This window comes from Metarhizium robertsii (assembly GCF_000187425.2).
Source record: "Metarhizium robertsii ARSEF 23 chromosome Unknown MAA_Scf_2, whole genome shotgun sequence".
In the NCBI taxonomy this organism is placed as follows: Eukaryota; Fungi; Ascomycota; class Sordariomycetes; order Hypocreales; family Clavicipitaceae; genus Metarhizium; species Metarhizium robertsii.
Window position 1 is genome coordinate 1682297 of NW_011942160.1, and position 19434 is coordinate 1701730.

The window sequence follows — 19434 nt, forward strand, 5'->3', positions numbered from 1 at the left end:
GGTGCGGACTTGGTGTTTCAAGACCGCCGGACACGACACTTGCGGTTGTACTCTAGGCACTTCAGCTGGGTTCAGTATGGGTTCAGGTCTCAGTGTGGCACAGGCCTTGGCATGAGGAAAAGAATAATAAAAAAAGAGACAAAAGTTTCAGCTTCACAACATGGTATTTCATATTCATAGTCTTTGCGAATGTGTGATTTATGTGACTGTCGTATCGTTATGATTGTAAACTACTTGCGTCCCTCAACCTGCCCCGATTGTCAATGAATAACAAGTCATTTTGTTAAGGATTCTCCAGATCTGTCAGAAACTTACCATGATGATATGATAGCCAAACTCCGTCTTGGCTTCGGCAATCTTGGGATTATTTGTCGTACTAGGCTCCAGGGCAAACGCCGCTTCCTCAAACTTGGGGTCCAGGCTACCCTTGGTTTTCCATCCCAGTGCGCCTCCTGTGGTAATTGAGCATGCTGTCAGCTGGGTCGTGTTGTCGATTTTATGATGATGATTATGATGATGATGATGGCTAGTGATTGGCTGTGGCAAACCTTGTCTCGCTTTGTCCTCTGAGTAATTGCGCGCTACTTCGTCAAACTTGACACCATCATTGAGCTTGGCAAGAGCCTCTTCTTTTTTGGCGTGCTTCTCGCACTTTGGCGCATCTCGAGGTTAGAGCTGTGCCTCGAATGATGGATCTGGCCGCAATACTCACCAAGATGTGCCGCACGTTGATGGCTTGCGCTCCCTTGCCTTTGCCTCCCGATTCCTTGTCCGCCCCTTTGCCCTTACCGGCGGACTTTTCGGCGCCTTTTTTATCGTTTTTTCCCATGTTGATTGCGGGAGGATGAATGCTCAATGGCCCTGGTTAATTTTCGGCTATGTAGGTTGTGAGGTTGAGGCTTGAGTGTTTGGCCAAGCCCAATGGCTACTCCGTACGAAATACATACAACGTACTCCATTACGCGACTTGCGAATAAGCATGCGCACCTTTTTATTTTAAGTCCGCATTGTCGACGCCATGCCGCATTGTTGAGGATAGTAGACCAAGGGCAGTTTTACGAAGCGTTTATTTCTACGCGCATTTGGCTCAAGTGATAAGCTAACAACTACCTGGGTGCTTGGTAGCCAACGAGCCAGAAGTCTAGATTCTGCGCCAAACGCAATTACTATTGCAGAAAGCGGTATTCACAAACGACCAGTAGCTGCGCATCATACTCACAAGACTTTGTTAGCTGCGTTATTTGTGGCGAATGGTATTCCACAGTATGCGTTGGCGGCACCGGCGGTTATGCAAGCAAATTATCATCCTGACCCATGAGGAAAGGCCCGGTGTGTTAGAGCTGAGAAGGGTATTCAGCTTCGTACGACCAGCTGCAAACATATATTATACGTAGGGTAATACAGGAAATTGGCCAAAGTTACTATTGCCTCCGATGACAGAACAAGAAACGCAAGAAATAATGCCAATAAAGCCAGTTCCGATAGCATCGAGCTCGCACTTGACCGGACAACGACCCTGTCACAAGGTTGACGCAAATGTTCAAATATCAGTACACATGACACCCCAGCTGGCGCAAATTAGCCCTCAACAGTCCTGACTTCAATTTTGAAGCCAGCATCATTCACACGATCAAGATACTTTTGTCCCAAGCACGCGGGAGTAAATACACCACCTCCCAAATCAAGATCATCTTCAAGAATGGTTAGTGCAGCCTCAGCAAGAAACAACCCTGTCACTATGACGCACATGTCAGTCAGTAACATGATTTCACATTTCTAGGCGTCAGCCGTGATGGGCACTTACGCATGTACAAACTGCCGTGGAACCAGGCACGGCAGAAGGCTTGTTTTTGAGATGGATTGCTCTCAATGTCGGGCGTGGCAGTACCACGAAACTCTACCTCTTCCTTTTCCATGTCTTCCCTGCTGACACCCTCTCCTGGCTGGTAGATGAATCTTTTCACGAGACTCCGGACGGGGGGCACGAATACCAGGAAGAAGCTTCCAATGGCTAGCGCAAAGTGAATACCGATCCCATGGAGCCAATTTCTAGCTTTGAAGTATTCACTCCAAGTAAACCTAGGCCCATAGAATTCCTTCTTCCTACTGGGAATCTCATGTAACAGACCCCATGTTCTGGTAACAACGGTCTGATCTGTCGTTCCAGCAATAGATGTAGTAAGAAGACCCAGATTTGGTCGTGATGTGACACCCAGAATGCTTTGGAGAAGTCCTTTTTGCGGTTTGGCACCGGAGGTATAAGGAATTGGAGATGTCGCAAACGGCTTCGTGGATTCAATAACCTCTTTCAAGGAAAACTTTTCAAAGAGGACTAGCACAGTGGCTAGAGTACCACCCGAGGGAGCAGAACTGCTGATAGTTAGGATAAGGGATTGTTTCTGGAGAGGCGCAAAACGTACTTGAGCTTATGAATAGTAACAACAACGTCCTTGGTAGGAGCATCCAATTCTGTCCGCACATGTTGCGCCATGGCCCACGATATTAGATCAGGCGGCGCAGACTCTATTCCTGACTGAGGTATCATGATGGCTCCAGAATTCTTCGCCGTGCTTTCATACTTTTTAATCATGCGAGCAACCCAGGGAGCCTCGCCGGTGCAATCGAGATAATGGGTGCCAGTCTCGGCGCAGAGTCTGAAAATTGGTTCGCCATACACGCAGTAGGGACCAACGGTGGTGATGATTATAAAGGTCTTTTTGATCAGAGCTTCTAATTGAGATTCATCGTTTGTATTTGCAATCTCAATGCCTAAGAGCTTGTTAGAGCTGATTCCGGTGGCTGCTACACCAAGATGTTTTGAAGGCAGGGAACAAGCGGCCAAGATTAGACATACTGGGTGGCAAACGGTCAGGATTAAGCTTCTTGCAATCCTCGACTAAACTCTGAAGCTTGGATTCTGACCGTCCAGCCACAGCCCATTTCAGATTCGTTGGGAGAAACTTGGCGACATGCTCGGCTGTCAATTGACCGGTATATCCTGTTCAGGCAGCCATTAGCATCACGGCCTTTTTCCACAACTACAAAAATAACCGAATTATCGCGGTCACGCTTACCAGTGGCTCCAAAGACGACCAAGTCATACTGACGGCCATGGTTTTTGAAAGCCATTATTGCAATATCAAAGGGGGAAGCTGGTGATTGATGGCGTAATGGATCACAGGGGTTCAGGGACGAGTGCAATTCCAAACAAAAAACACAACAGAAGGAATTTATGCCGTGGAAGGCTGTTTTAAAATCTCGGTTATTAGAATGGGTGTTTTAAATAATAGCGATTGAACTGCGGACTTTGAATATCCCAGCAGCGGGCGATGAGGTCAAGTTGTCCTGACTTGAGGTGGCTGCCTTGCTTGCGATGGTGAATACGTATGTATGTAGTCCGGCGCCCCACCCCCGGCCGTGGGCCGTCGAATTGGATAAGCGGGGAGTTGCCAGAAAGCAGGACAGAAGTTGAAAATGGGCCAAGGCTCAAATAGCGCAGGTTGATGTTTACTTCTCAGCTGCGCGTTGCAGTTTAGCTACCCAAGTAACATGCCGCCGCAGAGTCAGCTCACCCCAAGTGATAACTGAGCGGAGAATCAAAAAGGTTCTAGAGGAAACTCCGCCGTTGACTAGCTAGATCGAGGCTAGGTTGCGGGTCCCGTTGTCGAGCAGATTGTCACCTGATTGATCATGTGATCCATCCTGAGTACAAAAAAAATAAAGGCCAATTTACACAGAAATGTGGAACTTCAGAGCATTTTCGCTTGGCCCGCCAAGCTCACGTGCTTGCCCTAAGGAAAATCACAACTCCAGCACATTTTCGGTGGCCCCAGCCGCAATCGAGGTCAAGCATCAAACACTTCCCGTCACTCGTCGTCTTCCACCCCAACGACAACCCTCACACATCAATCAAGATGACCAAGCGCACGAAGAAGGTCGGTGTCACGTACGTATAAACATATTCAACATGCCCGCGTATTGCTTTTCAATTGCTAACTACGACTGCAGCGGTAAATACGGTACCCGGTAAGTTGCCAGAAATTTTATCCTCCCGTCCACACGAATATCCCACGACGCCCGACACTCGATTTTGCAAAGCTCCAGGGCGGTTTGGACGCGGCTGGTGATAAAGGAGGTGGGAGTTGATTCGAAATTTCGGATATTATTGCCTCGGAAGTTTACCGTCACCAACCACAACAAATTATGCCACAGCCATGACAACCGACACGACTGCCGCCCTCGCCCCGCCAACTACCGAGATTGAACTTGCAAGACAACAAAACTAACCTTGTCGTATAGTTACGGTGCTTCCCTGCGAAAGCAGGTGAAGAAGATGGAAATCACCCAGCACGCCAAGTACACCTGCACTTTCTGCGGCAAGGTCACCGTCAAGCGCCACTCCACCGGTATCTGGAACTGCAAGGGCTGCAATCGCACCATCGCTGGCGGTGCCTACGTTGTTGCGTACGTTTCATCACGAATTCTACCCAGCCTTGTCGTCGAGAGTTGGCCACGAAGGGGGAAATACATGAATCAAAGTTGGAGTCTGTTGTACTAACTGGGCATGTAGCACCCCCGCCGCCGCTGCCATGCGCTCAACTCTGCGACGATTGAGGGAGATTGCTGAAGTTTAAGGGAGCATTCACGACGGGAGAGGAGCGTTTACGGCATTTGCTTTTCGGTCTGGTGTATGGGGAATTCTGCACTACGAGTGGACGAAATGGACGTCGACATTCGAACTTGGGTCATAGAGGCCGGTCGATTAGCAATGGAATATAAAAAAACAACGGTTTCATGGTCTCTGGCTCATTCATTTTCTTTTTCCCATTTTTTGCCGACACGCTGTACCTCCCACCATCAACCAACTCGCCTACGACGATAAATCGTGAGACGTGATGTTTTTATCTACAGGCAGCATAGTTGGACTGCGCACTAGATGTTCCGCGACAGAAACGACCATTAAGAATTGAATCGTGCAAATAGCTGGCCTGGCTTCGGACGCACAAGGTTTACCATGAACCATCCAGCCCCCCCAAGCTCTACATTTGTATACCAAAGCACTGTCAGTTGCATAGTAGACCAGTCGCATACAGACTTGGGCCTCCCGCAACAACTGCGGCCTGATATATAAAGAACCAAGCCCAACTATAAGGCGGCATACATGATACATGAGAAAAAAGAGGAACCTCGAGTGTCCAGTCCCAAATGACGTGTCAATTGTCCCCATCACCAGCATAATACGCCTTGGGTAACCTTGGTAATACTATGCCAACCACGTCAGAACCAAGCAGGCCCTGACTCGCACCCAAGATAGCCCAGGCTACACGTAACAACTAGACGCTTGCCGAAACTCTGATTTATATCAATGTCCGCAACTATGACTACCTAGCCACCGTTATTCCTCGTCGCATGCAGCCATCACCGTCCCTCGGCCCATTCCTCTCCACGCCCCGGTCCAAGTCGGAGGCTTTTTGCCCCGTGCCTGTGCAAGGCGAGCAGCTGTAGCATGATTTGTTTGCTATTCCGCCTTGTTATCCAGGATCCTGCTGTGACTACGAGGGCCTGCTTATGCAATCAACATGGCATGGCATTGCCCTCTTTTTTTACTTTTAATTGCCAGCGGCATGAGTCACTGCAATTTACGGTCTGGCAAGTTCCGGGCCTGGCTGGCAGCGAGGCCCGGGGGACAGAACATCCCTGCGTCATAACTACTATACGGGTGACCTGAACATGAAGCCAGGAGTGTTTGCAAAATATCCAGTCCACAGGGACCACGATTTGGCTTGCTCCACAGCGAGCCAGAGTCGTGGATTACTCCGTACAGTCGTAAGTATTATACCGAAAGGTGGCACGCCCAAAGACCGCTCAGGTGCCAAGCATCCATGTCGGCCGATGCCGCGAGCCTGACAAAAGAAGAATGTCCATGCCGACACATGGGTTATGTACATGGATTCAGCCGGGCCCGTAGCGACGCGGGGAGTGTCACGGCCAAGCGGCTGCGTTTCCAAGCCAACACTGACAGAGGAGTCAAACAGACGGTGCTATTAAGTCGCCTAGAATGCATGTTTGCACTATGAGCCAGGCTTACCAAGGACCCGAGTCCCATTGGCCGTGGGCGGCTGATTGCCCTCTGGGGTGGGTTTGAATGCGCGGGAAATCATGTATGTAGGTGGAATAGATTGCTTGCGAGGGGTGTGAATGTGACGACGATCCAACTCGAAATGTCAGGGGCATGGAGGAACAGAAGAAGAAACACAACAGGCGGGATTGGGTCAATTACAGGACGCGGAGATCAAACCGTCCAAGGCCCTAGATGCCAGGCTTAGAATAGAATGATTGTTGAGAGCCGTGAGCAGTGCGCTTCGTGACCTCGTGAGTCAACCCTTGAGGAAAAGAAAAAAGGGTAAACATGGACAGCTTTCACAAACTATGCCAATCGTCTCCCATCCATGTACAGCGTCGTTGCAACCTTAATGGCGGTGACAAGCGCACACGAGGAACCACTCACACCAAGACCAGGAGACTGGAGCTGCTTGACATTAGGTACTTAAGTATGTACTAGTAGTACTAGCAGTATGGGGTACTAGTACTAGTAGTTGACGGCGTGTGGGCAGAACGTGTCACGGGCCCCCACCCCTCCCTCAACCTCTAGCAATAGCGGCAACGACGTGCATCCAGCCATCCAGCCGTACTCCGTAGGTGGTGTCTATTGCACGCAAGAGCCAGACGTTAAATGGACAACCGTGAGAGACATCACGACCTGCCAAGAGCAACGCATGGAGCAAGTTAACCCCCCGCAGAGCAGCCCAATCTGGCCCGTGAATGCGGTTTTCGTCCTGGATGCTGCGAAATGCCGCTATTGACGGACTCACTCCCACGCGCAATCAGTGCAAAAGCGCACACGGAGGAAAACATTCAATGTTGACCCCATCGTCACACTCGCCGCACTCGCTGCAGTTCATTTTAGTAGTTGCCGTACACTGGATCAGATTGACGTTTCCTGTCCATACCATGCCATGCCATGCCATGCCACCCGTGAGTCGCATTGCACATGAGCACCCGCGCATGTAACTTACACCAGACACAACCCAAGAAAAAAAAAAAAAACAGCCCACGAGTACAAGTCACGCCCCCCTTCGCGTTTGCTGTGTTTCTTCATCTAGTATTAGTAAGTAGTAGTTATAACCGGGCGAGGCGAAAGGGAACAGGGAAAAGCAGCAATCCGTCAGTCTCTCCACCCACACGCCGCTGCCACCGGGCAATCAATCCCCTCGACTTACGACGGTTATCATCGCACACGCTTTCGTCTGAAACCTCGTCTTGGATCTGCCGCCCTCCCCCCCAAACCACCGAGGCACAACGCAGGTCCGTCCTTTGTCACTCCGGTGCCTTGTCGTGCTGCGCACAAGGCACTCTAGTGTCGGCTTGCCTCGTCCACCTAAAGTCAATACTATTACTTGACACCGTACGCACATACAGAGTCGTCCTGCTCGCCCTGCCAGTGGCCTGCGCCGCGGGGAGAGCTTCTTGGCCCCGTTGCTCCATCTCATATTTTGCCATTCACCTCTGGCGGTGCCTGCCGGCGCCTACTTACGTACCTACAGCGGTCTCGACATTGTCGACGCAATTGTGTCGTTTGGAGTTGTTCACCACCGACTTGGCGCGACTAACGCGCACTGCAGCGCCGCTAGGACGTCCATTTGATATCAACTGCTGGCCGCCTCGGGGGGCCCCCGCTGGTGCTGATTGGCTGCGCTGCGGCGCCTCAGGCTCGCCTAGTGCTCTGGGTGTTCTGGGGCTGAAGGTATCGGCTACCTCCCCTCCCTGCGGCCACCTCTGCAACTTTGGAGTTCGTCGGTACTTTACCTGGCCACTGCTCCTCCTCCTGCCTGCACCTCTGTGGCGAGACGCTGTTGGCAGGCCCTTGGGCTTGTGTCTGTCTGTCTGCTCAACGCCTGCTGGTCGCCGGGTACTTACCCAGGTACGGAGTACTGCCGCTGTGGATTAGCTGACATGGAGGTCAACTGCTCCTTGGCCAGACATTGACATCCAGCCTGCATCTCTCTCCTCTCATTCTTCCCTTCCCGCCCACTGGCCGTTTCGACCAGACTCGACCAGACTCTTTCCTCTCTCTCTCTTCCCCCCCCATTTCCCATTCCCATCCCCCATCCCACTTCAGTCGGCACTCGGTCCACTGCCACCAGCCAGTCCTCGACTCTCACTCAAGCTACCAGTTGACCTGCTGCACCGCCGCCCGCCCACCATCGCCACCACTCTAAGCTGTCTCTGCTACCGCCTAGTTCTGGACCCATCAATTCATTCATCACTTGCCGACCCAAGCAGCTCCACTAATAATACACCAACATTGAACCCGCCAGAGACAGAACACAGCGCTCAGCACTCAGCACTTAGCACCCGCTCAGTCGTACATACAGGTTCGCAACCAAACAGCACTTGGCCGTCTGCTCCCGTATCCAGATCGATTTGTTGCTTCGTTGCGCCTTTACCGTCCGATTATTTCTTTTCGAACCTTATTTTACATGTTTTCATCATATTTGCCTCTGCATCATCCAAACTGGCGTCATGGACGAACCTGAGCAGTGCATCATCTGCTTGGATCCTCTGCCGCACCCCTCGTCTCTGGCCTCGCCGCCTTCGCCTTCGCCATCGCACGTCAACGGTGCAGGCATCAAACCAGCCCCAGAGACCACCGCCGAGACCGACCCTGTGGCCGACGAGTCCAACCATCTCAACATAGTGGCCGCATTAGATGGATGCGAACATATTATCCATGATGCCTGCATCCGTTCCTGGGCTCAAAAGACAAATACTTGTCCCATCTGTAGGACACCCTTCCACTGTGTTCGCGTGTACAATGGTGTAGATGGTACGTGCAGCACCCACCACCCACAACCACCCACAACCAACATGGCCTTGCCGGCAACATCCGAACCCAGAAAGAAAAAGAAATCCCAGACAATCATGACCGTCAACATGTATACTTACTGGTTTTAGGCACTGCCATTTCTACCTACGATGTCATAGACAAAAAGCAAGTCGCCGAATTCGACGTGCAAGCCTGGCTTGGAGAGAACATCGTCGACCAAGAGGAGGAGGAATGCAACCCTTGTCCCATATGCAATTCGGCCGAGCGAGAAGATATTCTACTATTATGCGACAGTTGTGATGCTGCCTATCATACGCATTGCATCGGACTCGATCATATTCCCGAGGGTGACTGGTATTGCATGGAATGTGCTCACTTGTTCCAACTCACCCAGGATCAACCTGAGCGAACAGATGCTGAACCAGAGTCGCCGCGTCCCCAGCTTGTCCAACGCCCGCACCCACGAGATGTCCGTGGCTATCATGTTCGGACTCGCCAGCGGCTCAGACGAGCCCGCCGCCAGGCTCGTAACGCGGAGTGGCAAGGCGCCTGGGGACAGTTTTCTGGTCGTTTCTACGAGATGAGCGATCTAGATCTCGATAATCACGATGACGAGGATGAAGACCTCGAGCAGTTTCGTCGTTTCCAGCAGCTCGACCGCCGGGAGTTGGACCGATGGCGACAACGCATGGATATCGCCAATCGTCTCGGTGCTCGTGAGACTTTTGCGAGCAACATTCCGCCACAAATCAGCGAGCGCCTACAACCGCCGCCGCCGCCAGTCGAGGAAACTCGTGATGAAAGGCGTGCATGGGGTGCGTTCGATCGTGCTCGAGAGGCTGAAGTCACAACCAGCGGAACTCGTAAGCGAAAGAGCCGATCTGTCACCGCATCTCCGGCCGAGCCAGTGCAAGAACCAGAAAGGAAATTGAAACGCCCACGAACTAGGAGATTACCCACCCAGGCCGAAGCCTCTGCCTCTGCTCCTTCACCTTCTACATCCGGCCCATCTAGTGCACGCCCAACAACAGCCTCCACCGCCGCAACGGCAACTGGAACCAGTGGAATCAATGGTACTAATGGTATCAACGGCACAAACGGGTCTTCGCTGAGAAACGGCTTGACTCGGATGGAGAGCGCGACGCCCTTGGTGTCGTCACTGCTTAAGGAGTTAGAACCCAATCCCTTGTCCGAGGACGAGACGCCAGTATTAACTCCAAACCGGCGCGTGCCTCCGGAAGCATCCTCTCCCGCCCTCTCGCCCTCGCCCTCAAACCACAGCAGCCCTCGAGCTCTATCGTTGACCCCACCACCACTTCCAAGCCTTAACGGTCGGCCTACCTCTCCGACCCTATCACTTAGCACACACATCGAGCCACGATATCCTCCCGCAAATTACTCTCCTACCCGATCCAACAGCGATCATGGAGATTCAGATTCGCGTTCAACCAAGGTCGACCCACGCCCGCTAGAACTGCGGCAACCTCGGCCACGACGAGCTCATCAAGTACCACAAACTGAAGAAGGCTCGCCAACGCGATGGACGATGACGCAGGAAGAAAAGAAGAGCATAAATGATATTGTTAAATCCGCTTTGCGACCTCACTGGCGGGCGCAGAAGCTAACAACAGAACAATATGCAACCATTAATCGCGATATTTCTCGAAAGCTTTACGACGAGGTAAAGGGTGCTGCGTCACTCAATGAAGAATCTCGACGGACGTGGGAGAAACGAGCCACCCAGGAAGTAGCACAGGCGGTTGCCGAGCTATCAGCTTGATCACTGTTGGTACAAGATGAAACATTTCAGTTGGCATCGGCGTTTTCAGGCTTAAAAAGGTAGCCTTTCGTGGTTAGATACCCAGGTAATTTTTTGTACCTTCCCCAGGAAATGGGGCTCTTTCGTTTTCCACTTGGAGATTAGAATTGGCGGCGTAACGGGCGCGTTGTATGTTGGTTGTATGTGGTCATAGTATCGGGAGGCACATTGATGTTGTTAGCGATGAGGATGACTTCTTGTATTGTATATCGTTTGAATGATGCACTGGGCGCTGCCCGAAGGGCCGGAAGATGAATATATTACATTGACGATGGTCACGATACTCGATCGCTCTAATAGCAAGAGTAGTAATTTGACACCTAAATAAATTTAGCCATGAAGCTCGACAATTTCATAAGTGGGATGCGCTGAATCGACAACATGGCCTCCCAACAGGGGAGAACCAGCAAGCCGTGTCAAAAACAGCTCCCAGATCCAGGTGGTCTCGGATCATGTCGTACGAACTCCATGGATCATTTACACCCTTTGGCACTGGTTTTTCGTAATCCAGTCCATAGTGGGGTAGACGGGCCACAAAGAAAAAAAGGAGAGAAAAAGGCTGACTACGCTCGAGGGTAGTGTGTCAGCAGTATCTATCTAACAGAACCCGGTAAGTAATAAAAATTGCAGGCACCGCTAGCGAAAAAGACTGCTCTGGAATTCACTCTCGGCACTCGTAAATGATCAGGACGTTCTGGGGGTGGAAACAGGTCTTGACGATAAGGAAAATGGTGCCTTGATGAAAGAGGAGAAGGGAGAAGAAATTGGACTCGGGGAGAGATTGAGGAAGTAACTAGACCGACTGTACGGTATGTGTTTTTGCCTCAGGCATTCACAATTCCCGCCCCAGGGGTGGACTAACCGGTGCCAAGAACAAGTTTGAAAAATGACTAAGCCGCCCTCCTAAGAAGGCGCCAGGGCCAGGAGCTTGCTGCCAAGGTCGAGGGACCAAAAAAAAGTACGAGACGCCGACGAAGGCGTTTTCGACATCCCGAACTTCAAGGCCACCCACGCTGAGGCAAAGGCAGCCTATCATGACTGCCTCAAGTAGGGGCCGACGTGCTCTGCAAGGCGCCTTATCAGGTTAGGGTTCTATCGCCGTCTCAAGCTGCAAGCATCAATTGGGAAGCACTTTCTACAAGGACCCAAGAAAACTAACCTCACACGACACCACAGCTTCCCCAAACGTCTGCTCAAGATGCGCAACGAGCACTCGAATCGCCACCCGCTTCTACTCCTCTACCACAGCGGCGACAACCAGCCTATCACCAGATGCCGCGGCGCCTCCTCCTGCGCGAGCAACGCCTCCATACGACGTGCGATCCGGTCTCATCCTCACCCGCCCTCCTCTCCTGACACGAAAGCTTCACCCTTTTGAAAACGCCTTTTTCTTCTACCAGAAACGTCTGGAGGAGCGCCTCAACACTCCCTTCATCACTAGCATTTACTTTAAGCCTGACACTGCGCGACGCTTGGACTGGAGCCTCAAGGTCGGCGAGCGCCAAGGCACGGTGGCCAAGGATATCGGCGTGTATAATGGCAAGGGCTCAAAGGCGTGGGATGACGAGCTGAAGGTTGGCGATCAACTCAGCAGCCAGGAGAGCGTCCTGAACAGTCTGCTCAAGGATGCAGAGGCCCGTGTCAGCGACGATGCCGAGGTAATCGCTGCCGAGGACGTGGTGCCCGTCGAAAGACCCGTAGAGAGAGAGACCGAGGCCGATAAAAAGGGCGACGTGAAGAGATTGGACAGGCAGCTTGAAAGGACGCTGTATTTGGTTGTCAAGGGGAAGGATGGGTGGATGTTCCCGGCTGATGTTGTTTCCAGGGACGAGAACCTGCACGAGGTATATTCTTTTCACACATGACTGTTGGTCCGTGTGTGGTGACGCTGGATGCTAATGAGCGAACTAGGCCGCCCAGAGAGTCTTGGACCAAGCTGCTGGAGTAAACATGAATACTTGGATCGTCGGCCGCGTCCCCGTTGCCCACGTCGTCAAACAACCAGTCCAGACTGCCGACGGCACCGTTCAGACCCGCGGTCAAAAGACCTTCTTCCTCAAGGGAAGAATAATGGCTGGCCAGGCTGATTTGAAGGGAAATCCTTTCGGATACACCGACTTCAAGTGGTTGACAAGGGAAGAATTGGAAAAGGAGCTGTCGCCTGAATACTTCCGTGGTGTGCGAAACATGATGTCGGATAGGTAGACCAAGGCCAAAGCTCAGCAGCGCGATTGATAGCGTACTCTATCGAAGGGGACGACTTCATGGGTGAACGGTGGCAAAATCATATAAAGCACGCCTGGTTGCAAGGCGTATCGTGTAAAATTATTTATGTAACATCTTTGTACAGCATGTCAAGACAATGGCTACGTCTTCCATTCCCATGCAGGTTGCACCACGTCTCGACGCATTTCGCTTCAAATGTGAGTCTTCTTCGCAACTTGATTCTCGAGCTGCTTTATGTCCTCGTAACCGGCGATAGCCCTAGGGCTCTATGAAAATTCAAAAGGCCAACAAGATATCACCAAGACACATGTACACGCACCAAGCGTTACGAGCCACAGCATCAACTTTAGTACACTTTCCCAAAGAGGTTTCCTCAACGCCCCAACTCCGCACCTTGTCCTCATAATATTTTATGCAAGCAAACACAACAACCCGCCTCCTTGCCGTTCCCGCTCCCCCCTTCTCCCTAATTGACCATTCGTCTACAATGTTCCGGTAGGCTTGGCTTGCCCCTCGACAAAGTTCAGAGCATCTTCCTCGCTGTAACAATTGATAGAACTTGTCTTATTGTGGAACGTCACACCGTAGCACTTGTCTGCCACGTGGACAATTTCAGGACGGAAAGTGGTGCAGATGAATTGTGTGCCAGCTTCGTTAGAAATCGATTCTAGTAAAGCGGCAACGGCGGTACGATATTGGGCGTCTAGATTTGCATCTACCTCGTCAAAAATGACCATGGGACTGCTCTCAGTTTGTTGAAGGGCAAAGATGAGACAAAGGGCACATAAACCTAGTGATTGACGGTTAGTGCGTTCTTTCATTGTAGATTCACGAAGGTCACCTACTCTTTTGTCCGCCACTGAGTTGTTGGATTCTCTGCTGTTCGTCCAGATGCTTGGAGTTGAACGAAACGCTGATCCCTACGCCAGTGTAATTTTCGACACTGCCGCGCGCCTCTTCCTCAGACTCCTCAGGTTCCTGGCGGCGATCGGCTCTTCTCTGGATGACCAGACGTCCATGGCCAGCGGGAACTAGCTTGCCGAAGATGGTTGCAAACTCTTTGGAGACCTGCTTGAAGGTACGCTCGATGGCCTCATCCTTACGTCGATCCAAATGCTCGACAAGCTCCTCGATTGAATCTTGTGACGCATCTAATTCCTTTCGTCGCTTCATGAGCTGGTCTTGCTGCGTCGTAAAGTTGTTATACTGCTCGAATGCCTTCTTGTTGACATGCTTGTACTTCTTCAGAGCTTCATTAACCCGCTTCAGCTTGTTGGTGATCTACTGATTCATTAGTATCGTGCAACGGCCACGTTGGTCGATCAAACTCACCGTATTGGCTTCCATATTCTCGTATTTGTCGAATGCTTCTTCTGGGAGCACGCCCAACTCTCTAATATTCTTGGCACATTCGGCAGCCTGTGTTGTAAGAAGCGCTTTTCTTTGCATTGTCTTCTCCATCCTCTTCTGCTGCTTCTCTATTCTTGTAGAGAGTTCGTTTTGACGTTGCTCTCTCTGCGACTTCTCTCCACTGAGCTCGTCAATCCGTCCAACAAGCTGTTCCATTTTCCCTTCAGTCTCCTGGAGATTGGCTTCGACAGCGTGGAGTGACTTTTGAGCTTTCTTCAACTCGCGTTGTGCCTCTTTCATACCTCCAGATGACCCACCAGATGTCGAGTTCTCGAAGGCCTGACTGCTCAGTTGATCAAGTTTCAGTTGAAGATTTTGACGCAAATCAACCTCGAGAAATTGTTTTGTCCTTTCGAGCTTTCTTCGCTGGTTGCTCAAGTCGTTCCACTGCTTTTGCAACTGTTGCGAGAGGGTACTCAGCTGCTCCAGCTCTCGTTCTTCTGCAGGAGTAATATTCTTTTTAAACTCAGTGCCTATTTCAGCTTCGTGTGCTGCAATTTCTTCCAGAAACCCATTCAGGTTTTTGTCCACCAAATCCCGGCGAACTAAAGCAGCGTCGAGGCGGGATCTCTCGTTCTCAACATGGGCAGATTTGTTTCGCAACTCATGCTTCAGTGGCTCAAAACCGTCATCAGCTTGGCGTAACCGCTGCTCCAGCTTTTGTAGCTCAGACATGGCACCTGTGATTTCCTGATCTTTGAGCTCAATCTGCCTTCGTAAATCTCGAGACTGTGCTATTAGACTCTCATACTCCTGTCGCCATTTGTTCGCGGAATGCACTGCTTCCAGACGTGACTTGCGAGGATCAATATAACCACCAGTCATTGCACCTCGCTTGTTGGTAGTATCACCTTCGGCCGTGATACCATCTACCCCATGGCTGCGAGCATACTGGGAAGCCACAGCTAAGTTGATACAGACGACAGTCTTGCCGAACACTTGCTGGAACGCCTTTTCAAACTTGTGATCATACTGAATCTTGCTTATCAAGGGCACGGCGTCATTGGAGCGGGGGAAAGTTATTTGTCGGGGTCGTAATTGGGCCAACGGCATGAAGGTAACTCGACCACCACGTTGCTTGAACAGAATATCGGCTAGGTATGTCGCAGTATCAGCGTTGTCAACAACGTAGTGAAACAAGCTAGCACCCGCAGTCTGTTCAACGGGCAGTCGATAGGCTTCATTCACCTCAAGCAGGTCGGCCAGTGTTCCATATGCACCGGGGATATCTTGCTCCGCCTTGAGGCGACGAATGGTAGCCAGGCCGCGGGCTGTTGCACCATCTATGGTGTGTGACATTTCCCTTTCGGCTTGGTCCTTCTCCTGCCGGGCATTGGCAATGACAGAATTTAATTTGTCTTCTTCACGACGGATAAGCTTCCGTTCGTCATTCAACTTATCCAGATGGGCCCTGGCTTGCGTTGCCTCCTCTGCCAACCGGACTCGGTCGCCACTCCAGTTGGCAAGACGAGACCGTAAATCAGCCACCTCCTTCTCCGTCTGATCAATGGATTTCCGAACCCTAGCAACTTCTTCTTCGGCTTCCAGCTTGTTGGCCTTCTGGGTGCTCATTGTCATGTTCAACTCTTCAATTTCAGACTTCAACCAGGCATCGCGCTCTGACTTGTTCTTAAAACGTGAACCGCGAGTTTGCTTGGAGAAGAGCCGAGTCCGTGATGCCTCAGCCGTATCCAGTTGCCTTCTCACATCACTTTCTTGCTGTTTCTTTTTATTGTAGTCAGGCAGAATTTTAGCCAACTGACTTTCTTTCTCAGACATCTCCGCCTGCACCGATTGCAGTTCGGCTTCGTGCTGCGAACGAGCTTGTTCTAGAGCAGACTGTCCATCCTTCAGGTCCTTTACTTTGAGTTCGACTTTGGCTAGAGCCTTGGCACCATCTCGCCTATCTTCTTCGTGTTGGCGACGATCGATCTGCAGGAGCTCCAACTCCCGTTGCAGGTTGTGAATCTCGGCATCCAGTTTTGCAATCGCCTTCTCTCCCTTCAAAAATTCTGAACGACTTGAGTCGCTGGTGTCCAGACCATCTTGTCTAGCATTGTCAATATCCTCCAGAGCAGACTGGATGGTCACCTGCTCCCGATGGTGGTATGCGTATTCAAGACATCTCCTCTCCCTATCCTTGTCCTGGAAGCCTCGCAGTTCTTCCTTTTCTTCTTCAAGTTCGCTTAGTCGCTCTTTGATATATTCCAGTAGTTCATCGATTTTTTCTCGCTTGTTGTTGGTCTCGTTCATGATTTTGAGTGACTCAGCGCGACGTGCTTCGTACACGTGAGTGCCAGCAACTTCTTTCAGCAAATTCAGTCTGTCAGACTCCTTCATGTTGGTCAACGCCGTGACACGACCTTGTGGAACAATGTAGTAGGGGTTCGAGCGTGAGAATCCCGCGGCCTCGAGGAGATTCATTACATCCGTCTTGGTAACGACCTTGCGGTCCACCGAGTACTCATCCTTCTTCAGTCCGATAGTTCGGCGCAAAACAACTTCCTTGTTGCCTGTAGGAAAACGATCGTCGCTGTTATCGAAAATGATCTCGACGTACGCGGACATGACTGCCGAACCTGAACCCTCGTGGAGCAGACCCTGGCGCTCTTCGCGGCTCATCTGAGTGTATGCATCACTCAGGACAAATCGCATTGCCGCGAAAAAGTTACTTTTTCCGGAGCCATTGCGGCCAACGATGACGTTCGTTTTGGGAGAGAAGGGCTCGATAACAGTTTGCTCCTTGTAACTGTCGCAGGGTTAGAGCACTGCAGCCGCATATTCGAGCAAACAACCGTGTGAAGCATACCTCTTGAAGCCCTGGATAATGATCTGTTTGATATACATGGTGGGCTGCGCTGGCGCTGACGCGCAACATCCGAGGGACCAGGGAGCTACAGTTTGAACCTGGCCCTAAAACTCGTTGTGATGGAGTGAGGTCGATTTCTCAATGAGGTGCGACGCGTCTCTCGCCTATCGCGATTAAGCAGCGGGAGGTCGCGTTGAGGGACAAGCTAGGGGGTTTGAATGCCTGAGGCCACAATTCCCGTTTGGTACCCTTCTGGCTACCCTATACCATTTCTACCACCTGTGTTTCTGTTCCCATCTTCCTGGTTGTCGGGAGTTCCAATGAAAATTACTCAGCGACGCCCGAGTCCATGCTTTTTCTTCTGCTTGTGTTGAAGATGAAGTGACTAGGAGGTGACAGCTTGATGTACAATGTAGCTTCAGACAGTTGGCAGGGTGATCGCGGAGTGTCACAACTGGTACGAAAAAGAGGAACAGACCTGAGCAAGCCCAAAATATCCGTGATAGTTTCAAAGTAGAACAAGAAGGCGACTGCCCTGTAGACAATAAGGAGTACCGGGATTGAAAGAAACCCATCGAATAACACTGGTGCTATCTCCATGGTCATGTAAAGAAACACTCGTTCAGTGCAAATACGTAGCCTGGTCGATCCCGCACCCTGGCTCGGCAGTTGCGACCAAGACCCGCTCGGCGATGTTACAATGCGCAGCTGTGCTCCATACGGGAGTATGTACTCCGTACACACGAATCTCTCTCTCCGTTTCCCTTTTACCACATGCATTGTACAGAGCAAGTGGCTGTTTTTGTCTCTTGTATCTGAACCCGCGGCCGTGGCATATTTCACTAGGTCACCAGACCGGCGCCTGGTAGATGGTGGTCTCACTGCAAGACCATCTCGATGTGTGGCAGATATGGGACACGCGCTGACGGGAAAGGCATTTAATGTCTAGGCCTCGTGTGTTCGAGCGAATCGGCCCCGATAAGAGAATAGGTCCCGATGAACCCACGCTGATATTGGAGTAGAAGATCAACCTTGGCCATCGTCAAGTCGTCAGTCACATTGAACACTTGGGCAAGATATCCTCCAAGGTCTACAAAGCAGAACTTATGTACTCCTGATTACACACGTGTAAGCCGCACGGCTCCAGGCCTGGCTCAATGCATGTCTCGCCTGCATTATCCAAAATTGCTAAAGGCAGAAATAGTACGGAGCATTTTCCAAGTGCTTCGGCACAGACCAGGAACAGCACCCTGGATAACCGACCACGGTACGGAGTACGGAGTGCACTTTAGAGCATCATCCCTTCAGGAACCCTTCAGGAACGGAGGCAGTACGCTGCCCACAGCACAAGAGCGCATCGAAGCAGATATTCATGTCTATTACGGAGTAGATGTCCTGATCCAGCCCCCAGGCATTCCGTGCCAGAGCCGCCAGACGGGTCGGAAATTCTACATGTACTCCATACACGATCCAAGGGTTCCACAGCAGCGATCAAAATACCTAGGTAGGTAGGTACCGTAGGTGGTAGTAGTATGTACCGAGTAGAGTGTCAAGAGTACAGTGCTGCGTACCCGAGAAGCCGAAGAACCCGCCGTGCATTAGTAGTACTCCGTAAATTAGACGCAAATGGCCACTGCAGGCCAAACCTTGAAAACGTAGGGTGAATGCACCAACATGGGACGAGCCGAACGGGACGAAAAGCAACCGAGGACATGGACGTGAAGCAGCGTTGATACTCGGTACTTTGTACAAAGTATGTATGGAGTATGTACATATGATGTTATATGATGCAAACGGGTTGATGTCTGAAATGCTTTGTGCGCCAGGTGTCATATTCTCAGGGGTCCACAGATGAGCGAATGGGAAGTGGGCGGATTGGCGGAAGACAAAAAAAAAAATCGTGAAAACATTCGGAGTGCTATCAGCAACCCGGTCGGCAAGGGCTAGAGACTAGCCCAGCCGCAAATCCGACAATAAGATCAGAAGTAAAACCTTAAAAAAAGTGCATGACTACTACCTGGAATAAAAAAACAAACGACACAAACTCAAAATCCAAAAGGCTGCCATGCGGCGATATCAAACACTTCTTCTGCCTGCAGGGCGTGCCTTCCTCCCTAATTGCTCCGTTCCCGTATGCACGGGATGGGTACGGGAGTACAGACGACGGGGCAAGAGTCTGGAGCATTGCTTATGGAAGCCACCAATATGCACAATACAATACTTTGAAAAACCCATGGGACAGACATAAATAAGCATCGAGCCTCAACGACAATGTAGTAGTAC

At 51.1% G+C, this 19434-nt stretch overlaps 6 protein-coding genes across 6 annotated transcripts; 3 read left to right on the forward strand and 3 right to left on the reverse strand.

Moving 5' to 3' along the window:
• Positions 1-230: 230 nt before the first annotated feature.
• On the reverse strand, positions 231-829 carry MAA_05905 (Peptidyl-prolyl cis-trans isomerase, PpiC-type; the record flags this gene model as incomplete). Its single annotated transcript, XM_007823903.1, has 4 exons — positions 231-248; positions 316-452; positions 549-651; positions 713-829. 4 exons carry the CDS (start codon positions 827-829, stop codon positions 231-233), a joined length of 375 nt encoding a protein of 124 aa, XP_007822094.1.
• A 749-nt stretch (positions 830-1578) lies between these two features.
• Positions 1579-3129, reverse strand: MAA_05904 (saccharopine dehydrogenase; the record flags this gene model as incomplete). The annotated part of the gene is made up of 5 exons (XM_007823902.1): positions 1579-1736; positions 1805-2370; positions 2421-2769; positions 2855-2998; positions 3075-3129. 5 exons carry the CDS (start codon positions 3127-3129, stop codon positions 1579-1581), a joined length of 1272 nt encoding a protein of 423 aa, XP_007822093.1.
• Positions 3130-3914: 785 nt separating this feature from the next.
• On the forward strand, positions 3915-4634 carry MAA_05903 (Ribosomal protein L37ae; the record flags this gene model as incomplete). Its single annotated transcript, XM_007823901.1, has 4 exons — positions 3915-3946; positions 4009-4026; positions 4300-4464; positions 4571-4634. The coding sequence occupies 4 exons, from the start codon at positions 3915-3917 to the stop codon at positions 4632-4634; spliced, it is 279 nt and encodes a 92-aa protein (XP_007822092.1).
• Positions 4635-8583: 3949 nt separating this feature from the next.
• On the forward strand, positions 8584-10667 carry MAA_05902 (Zinc finger, PHD-finger; the record flags this gene model as incomplete). Its single annotated transcript, XM_007823900.1, has 2 exons — positions 8584-8887; positions 9016-10667. The coding sequence occupies 2 exons, from the start codon at positions 8584-8586 to the stop codon at positions 10665-10667; spliced, it is 1956 nt and encodes a 651-aa protein (XP_007822091.1).
• Positions 10668-11740: 1073 nt separating this feature from the next.
• Positions 11741-12911, forward strand: MAA_05901 (50S ribosomal subunit L30; the record flags this gene model as incomplete). The annotated part of the gene is made up of 3 exons (XM_007823899.1): positions 11741-11789; positions 11883-12550; positions 12618-12911. The coding sequence occupies 3 exons, from the start codon at positions 11741-11743 to the stop codon at positions 12909-12911; spliced, it is 1011 nt and encodes a 336-aa protein (XP_007822090.1).
• A 503-nt stretch (positions 12912-13414) lies between these two features.
• MAA_05900 (RecF/RecN/SMC) lies at positions 13415-17189 on the reverse strand (the record flags this gene model as incomplete). Its single annotated transcript, XM_007823898.1, has 4 exons — positions 13415-13722; positions 13778-14213; positions 14265-17091; positions 17152-17189. 4 exons carry the CDS (start codon positions 17187-17189, stop codon positions 13415-13417), a joined length of 3609 nt encoding a protein of 1202 aa, XP_007822089.1.
• Between the last annotated feature and the right edge of the window lie 2245 nt (positions 17190-19434).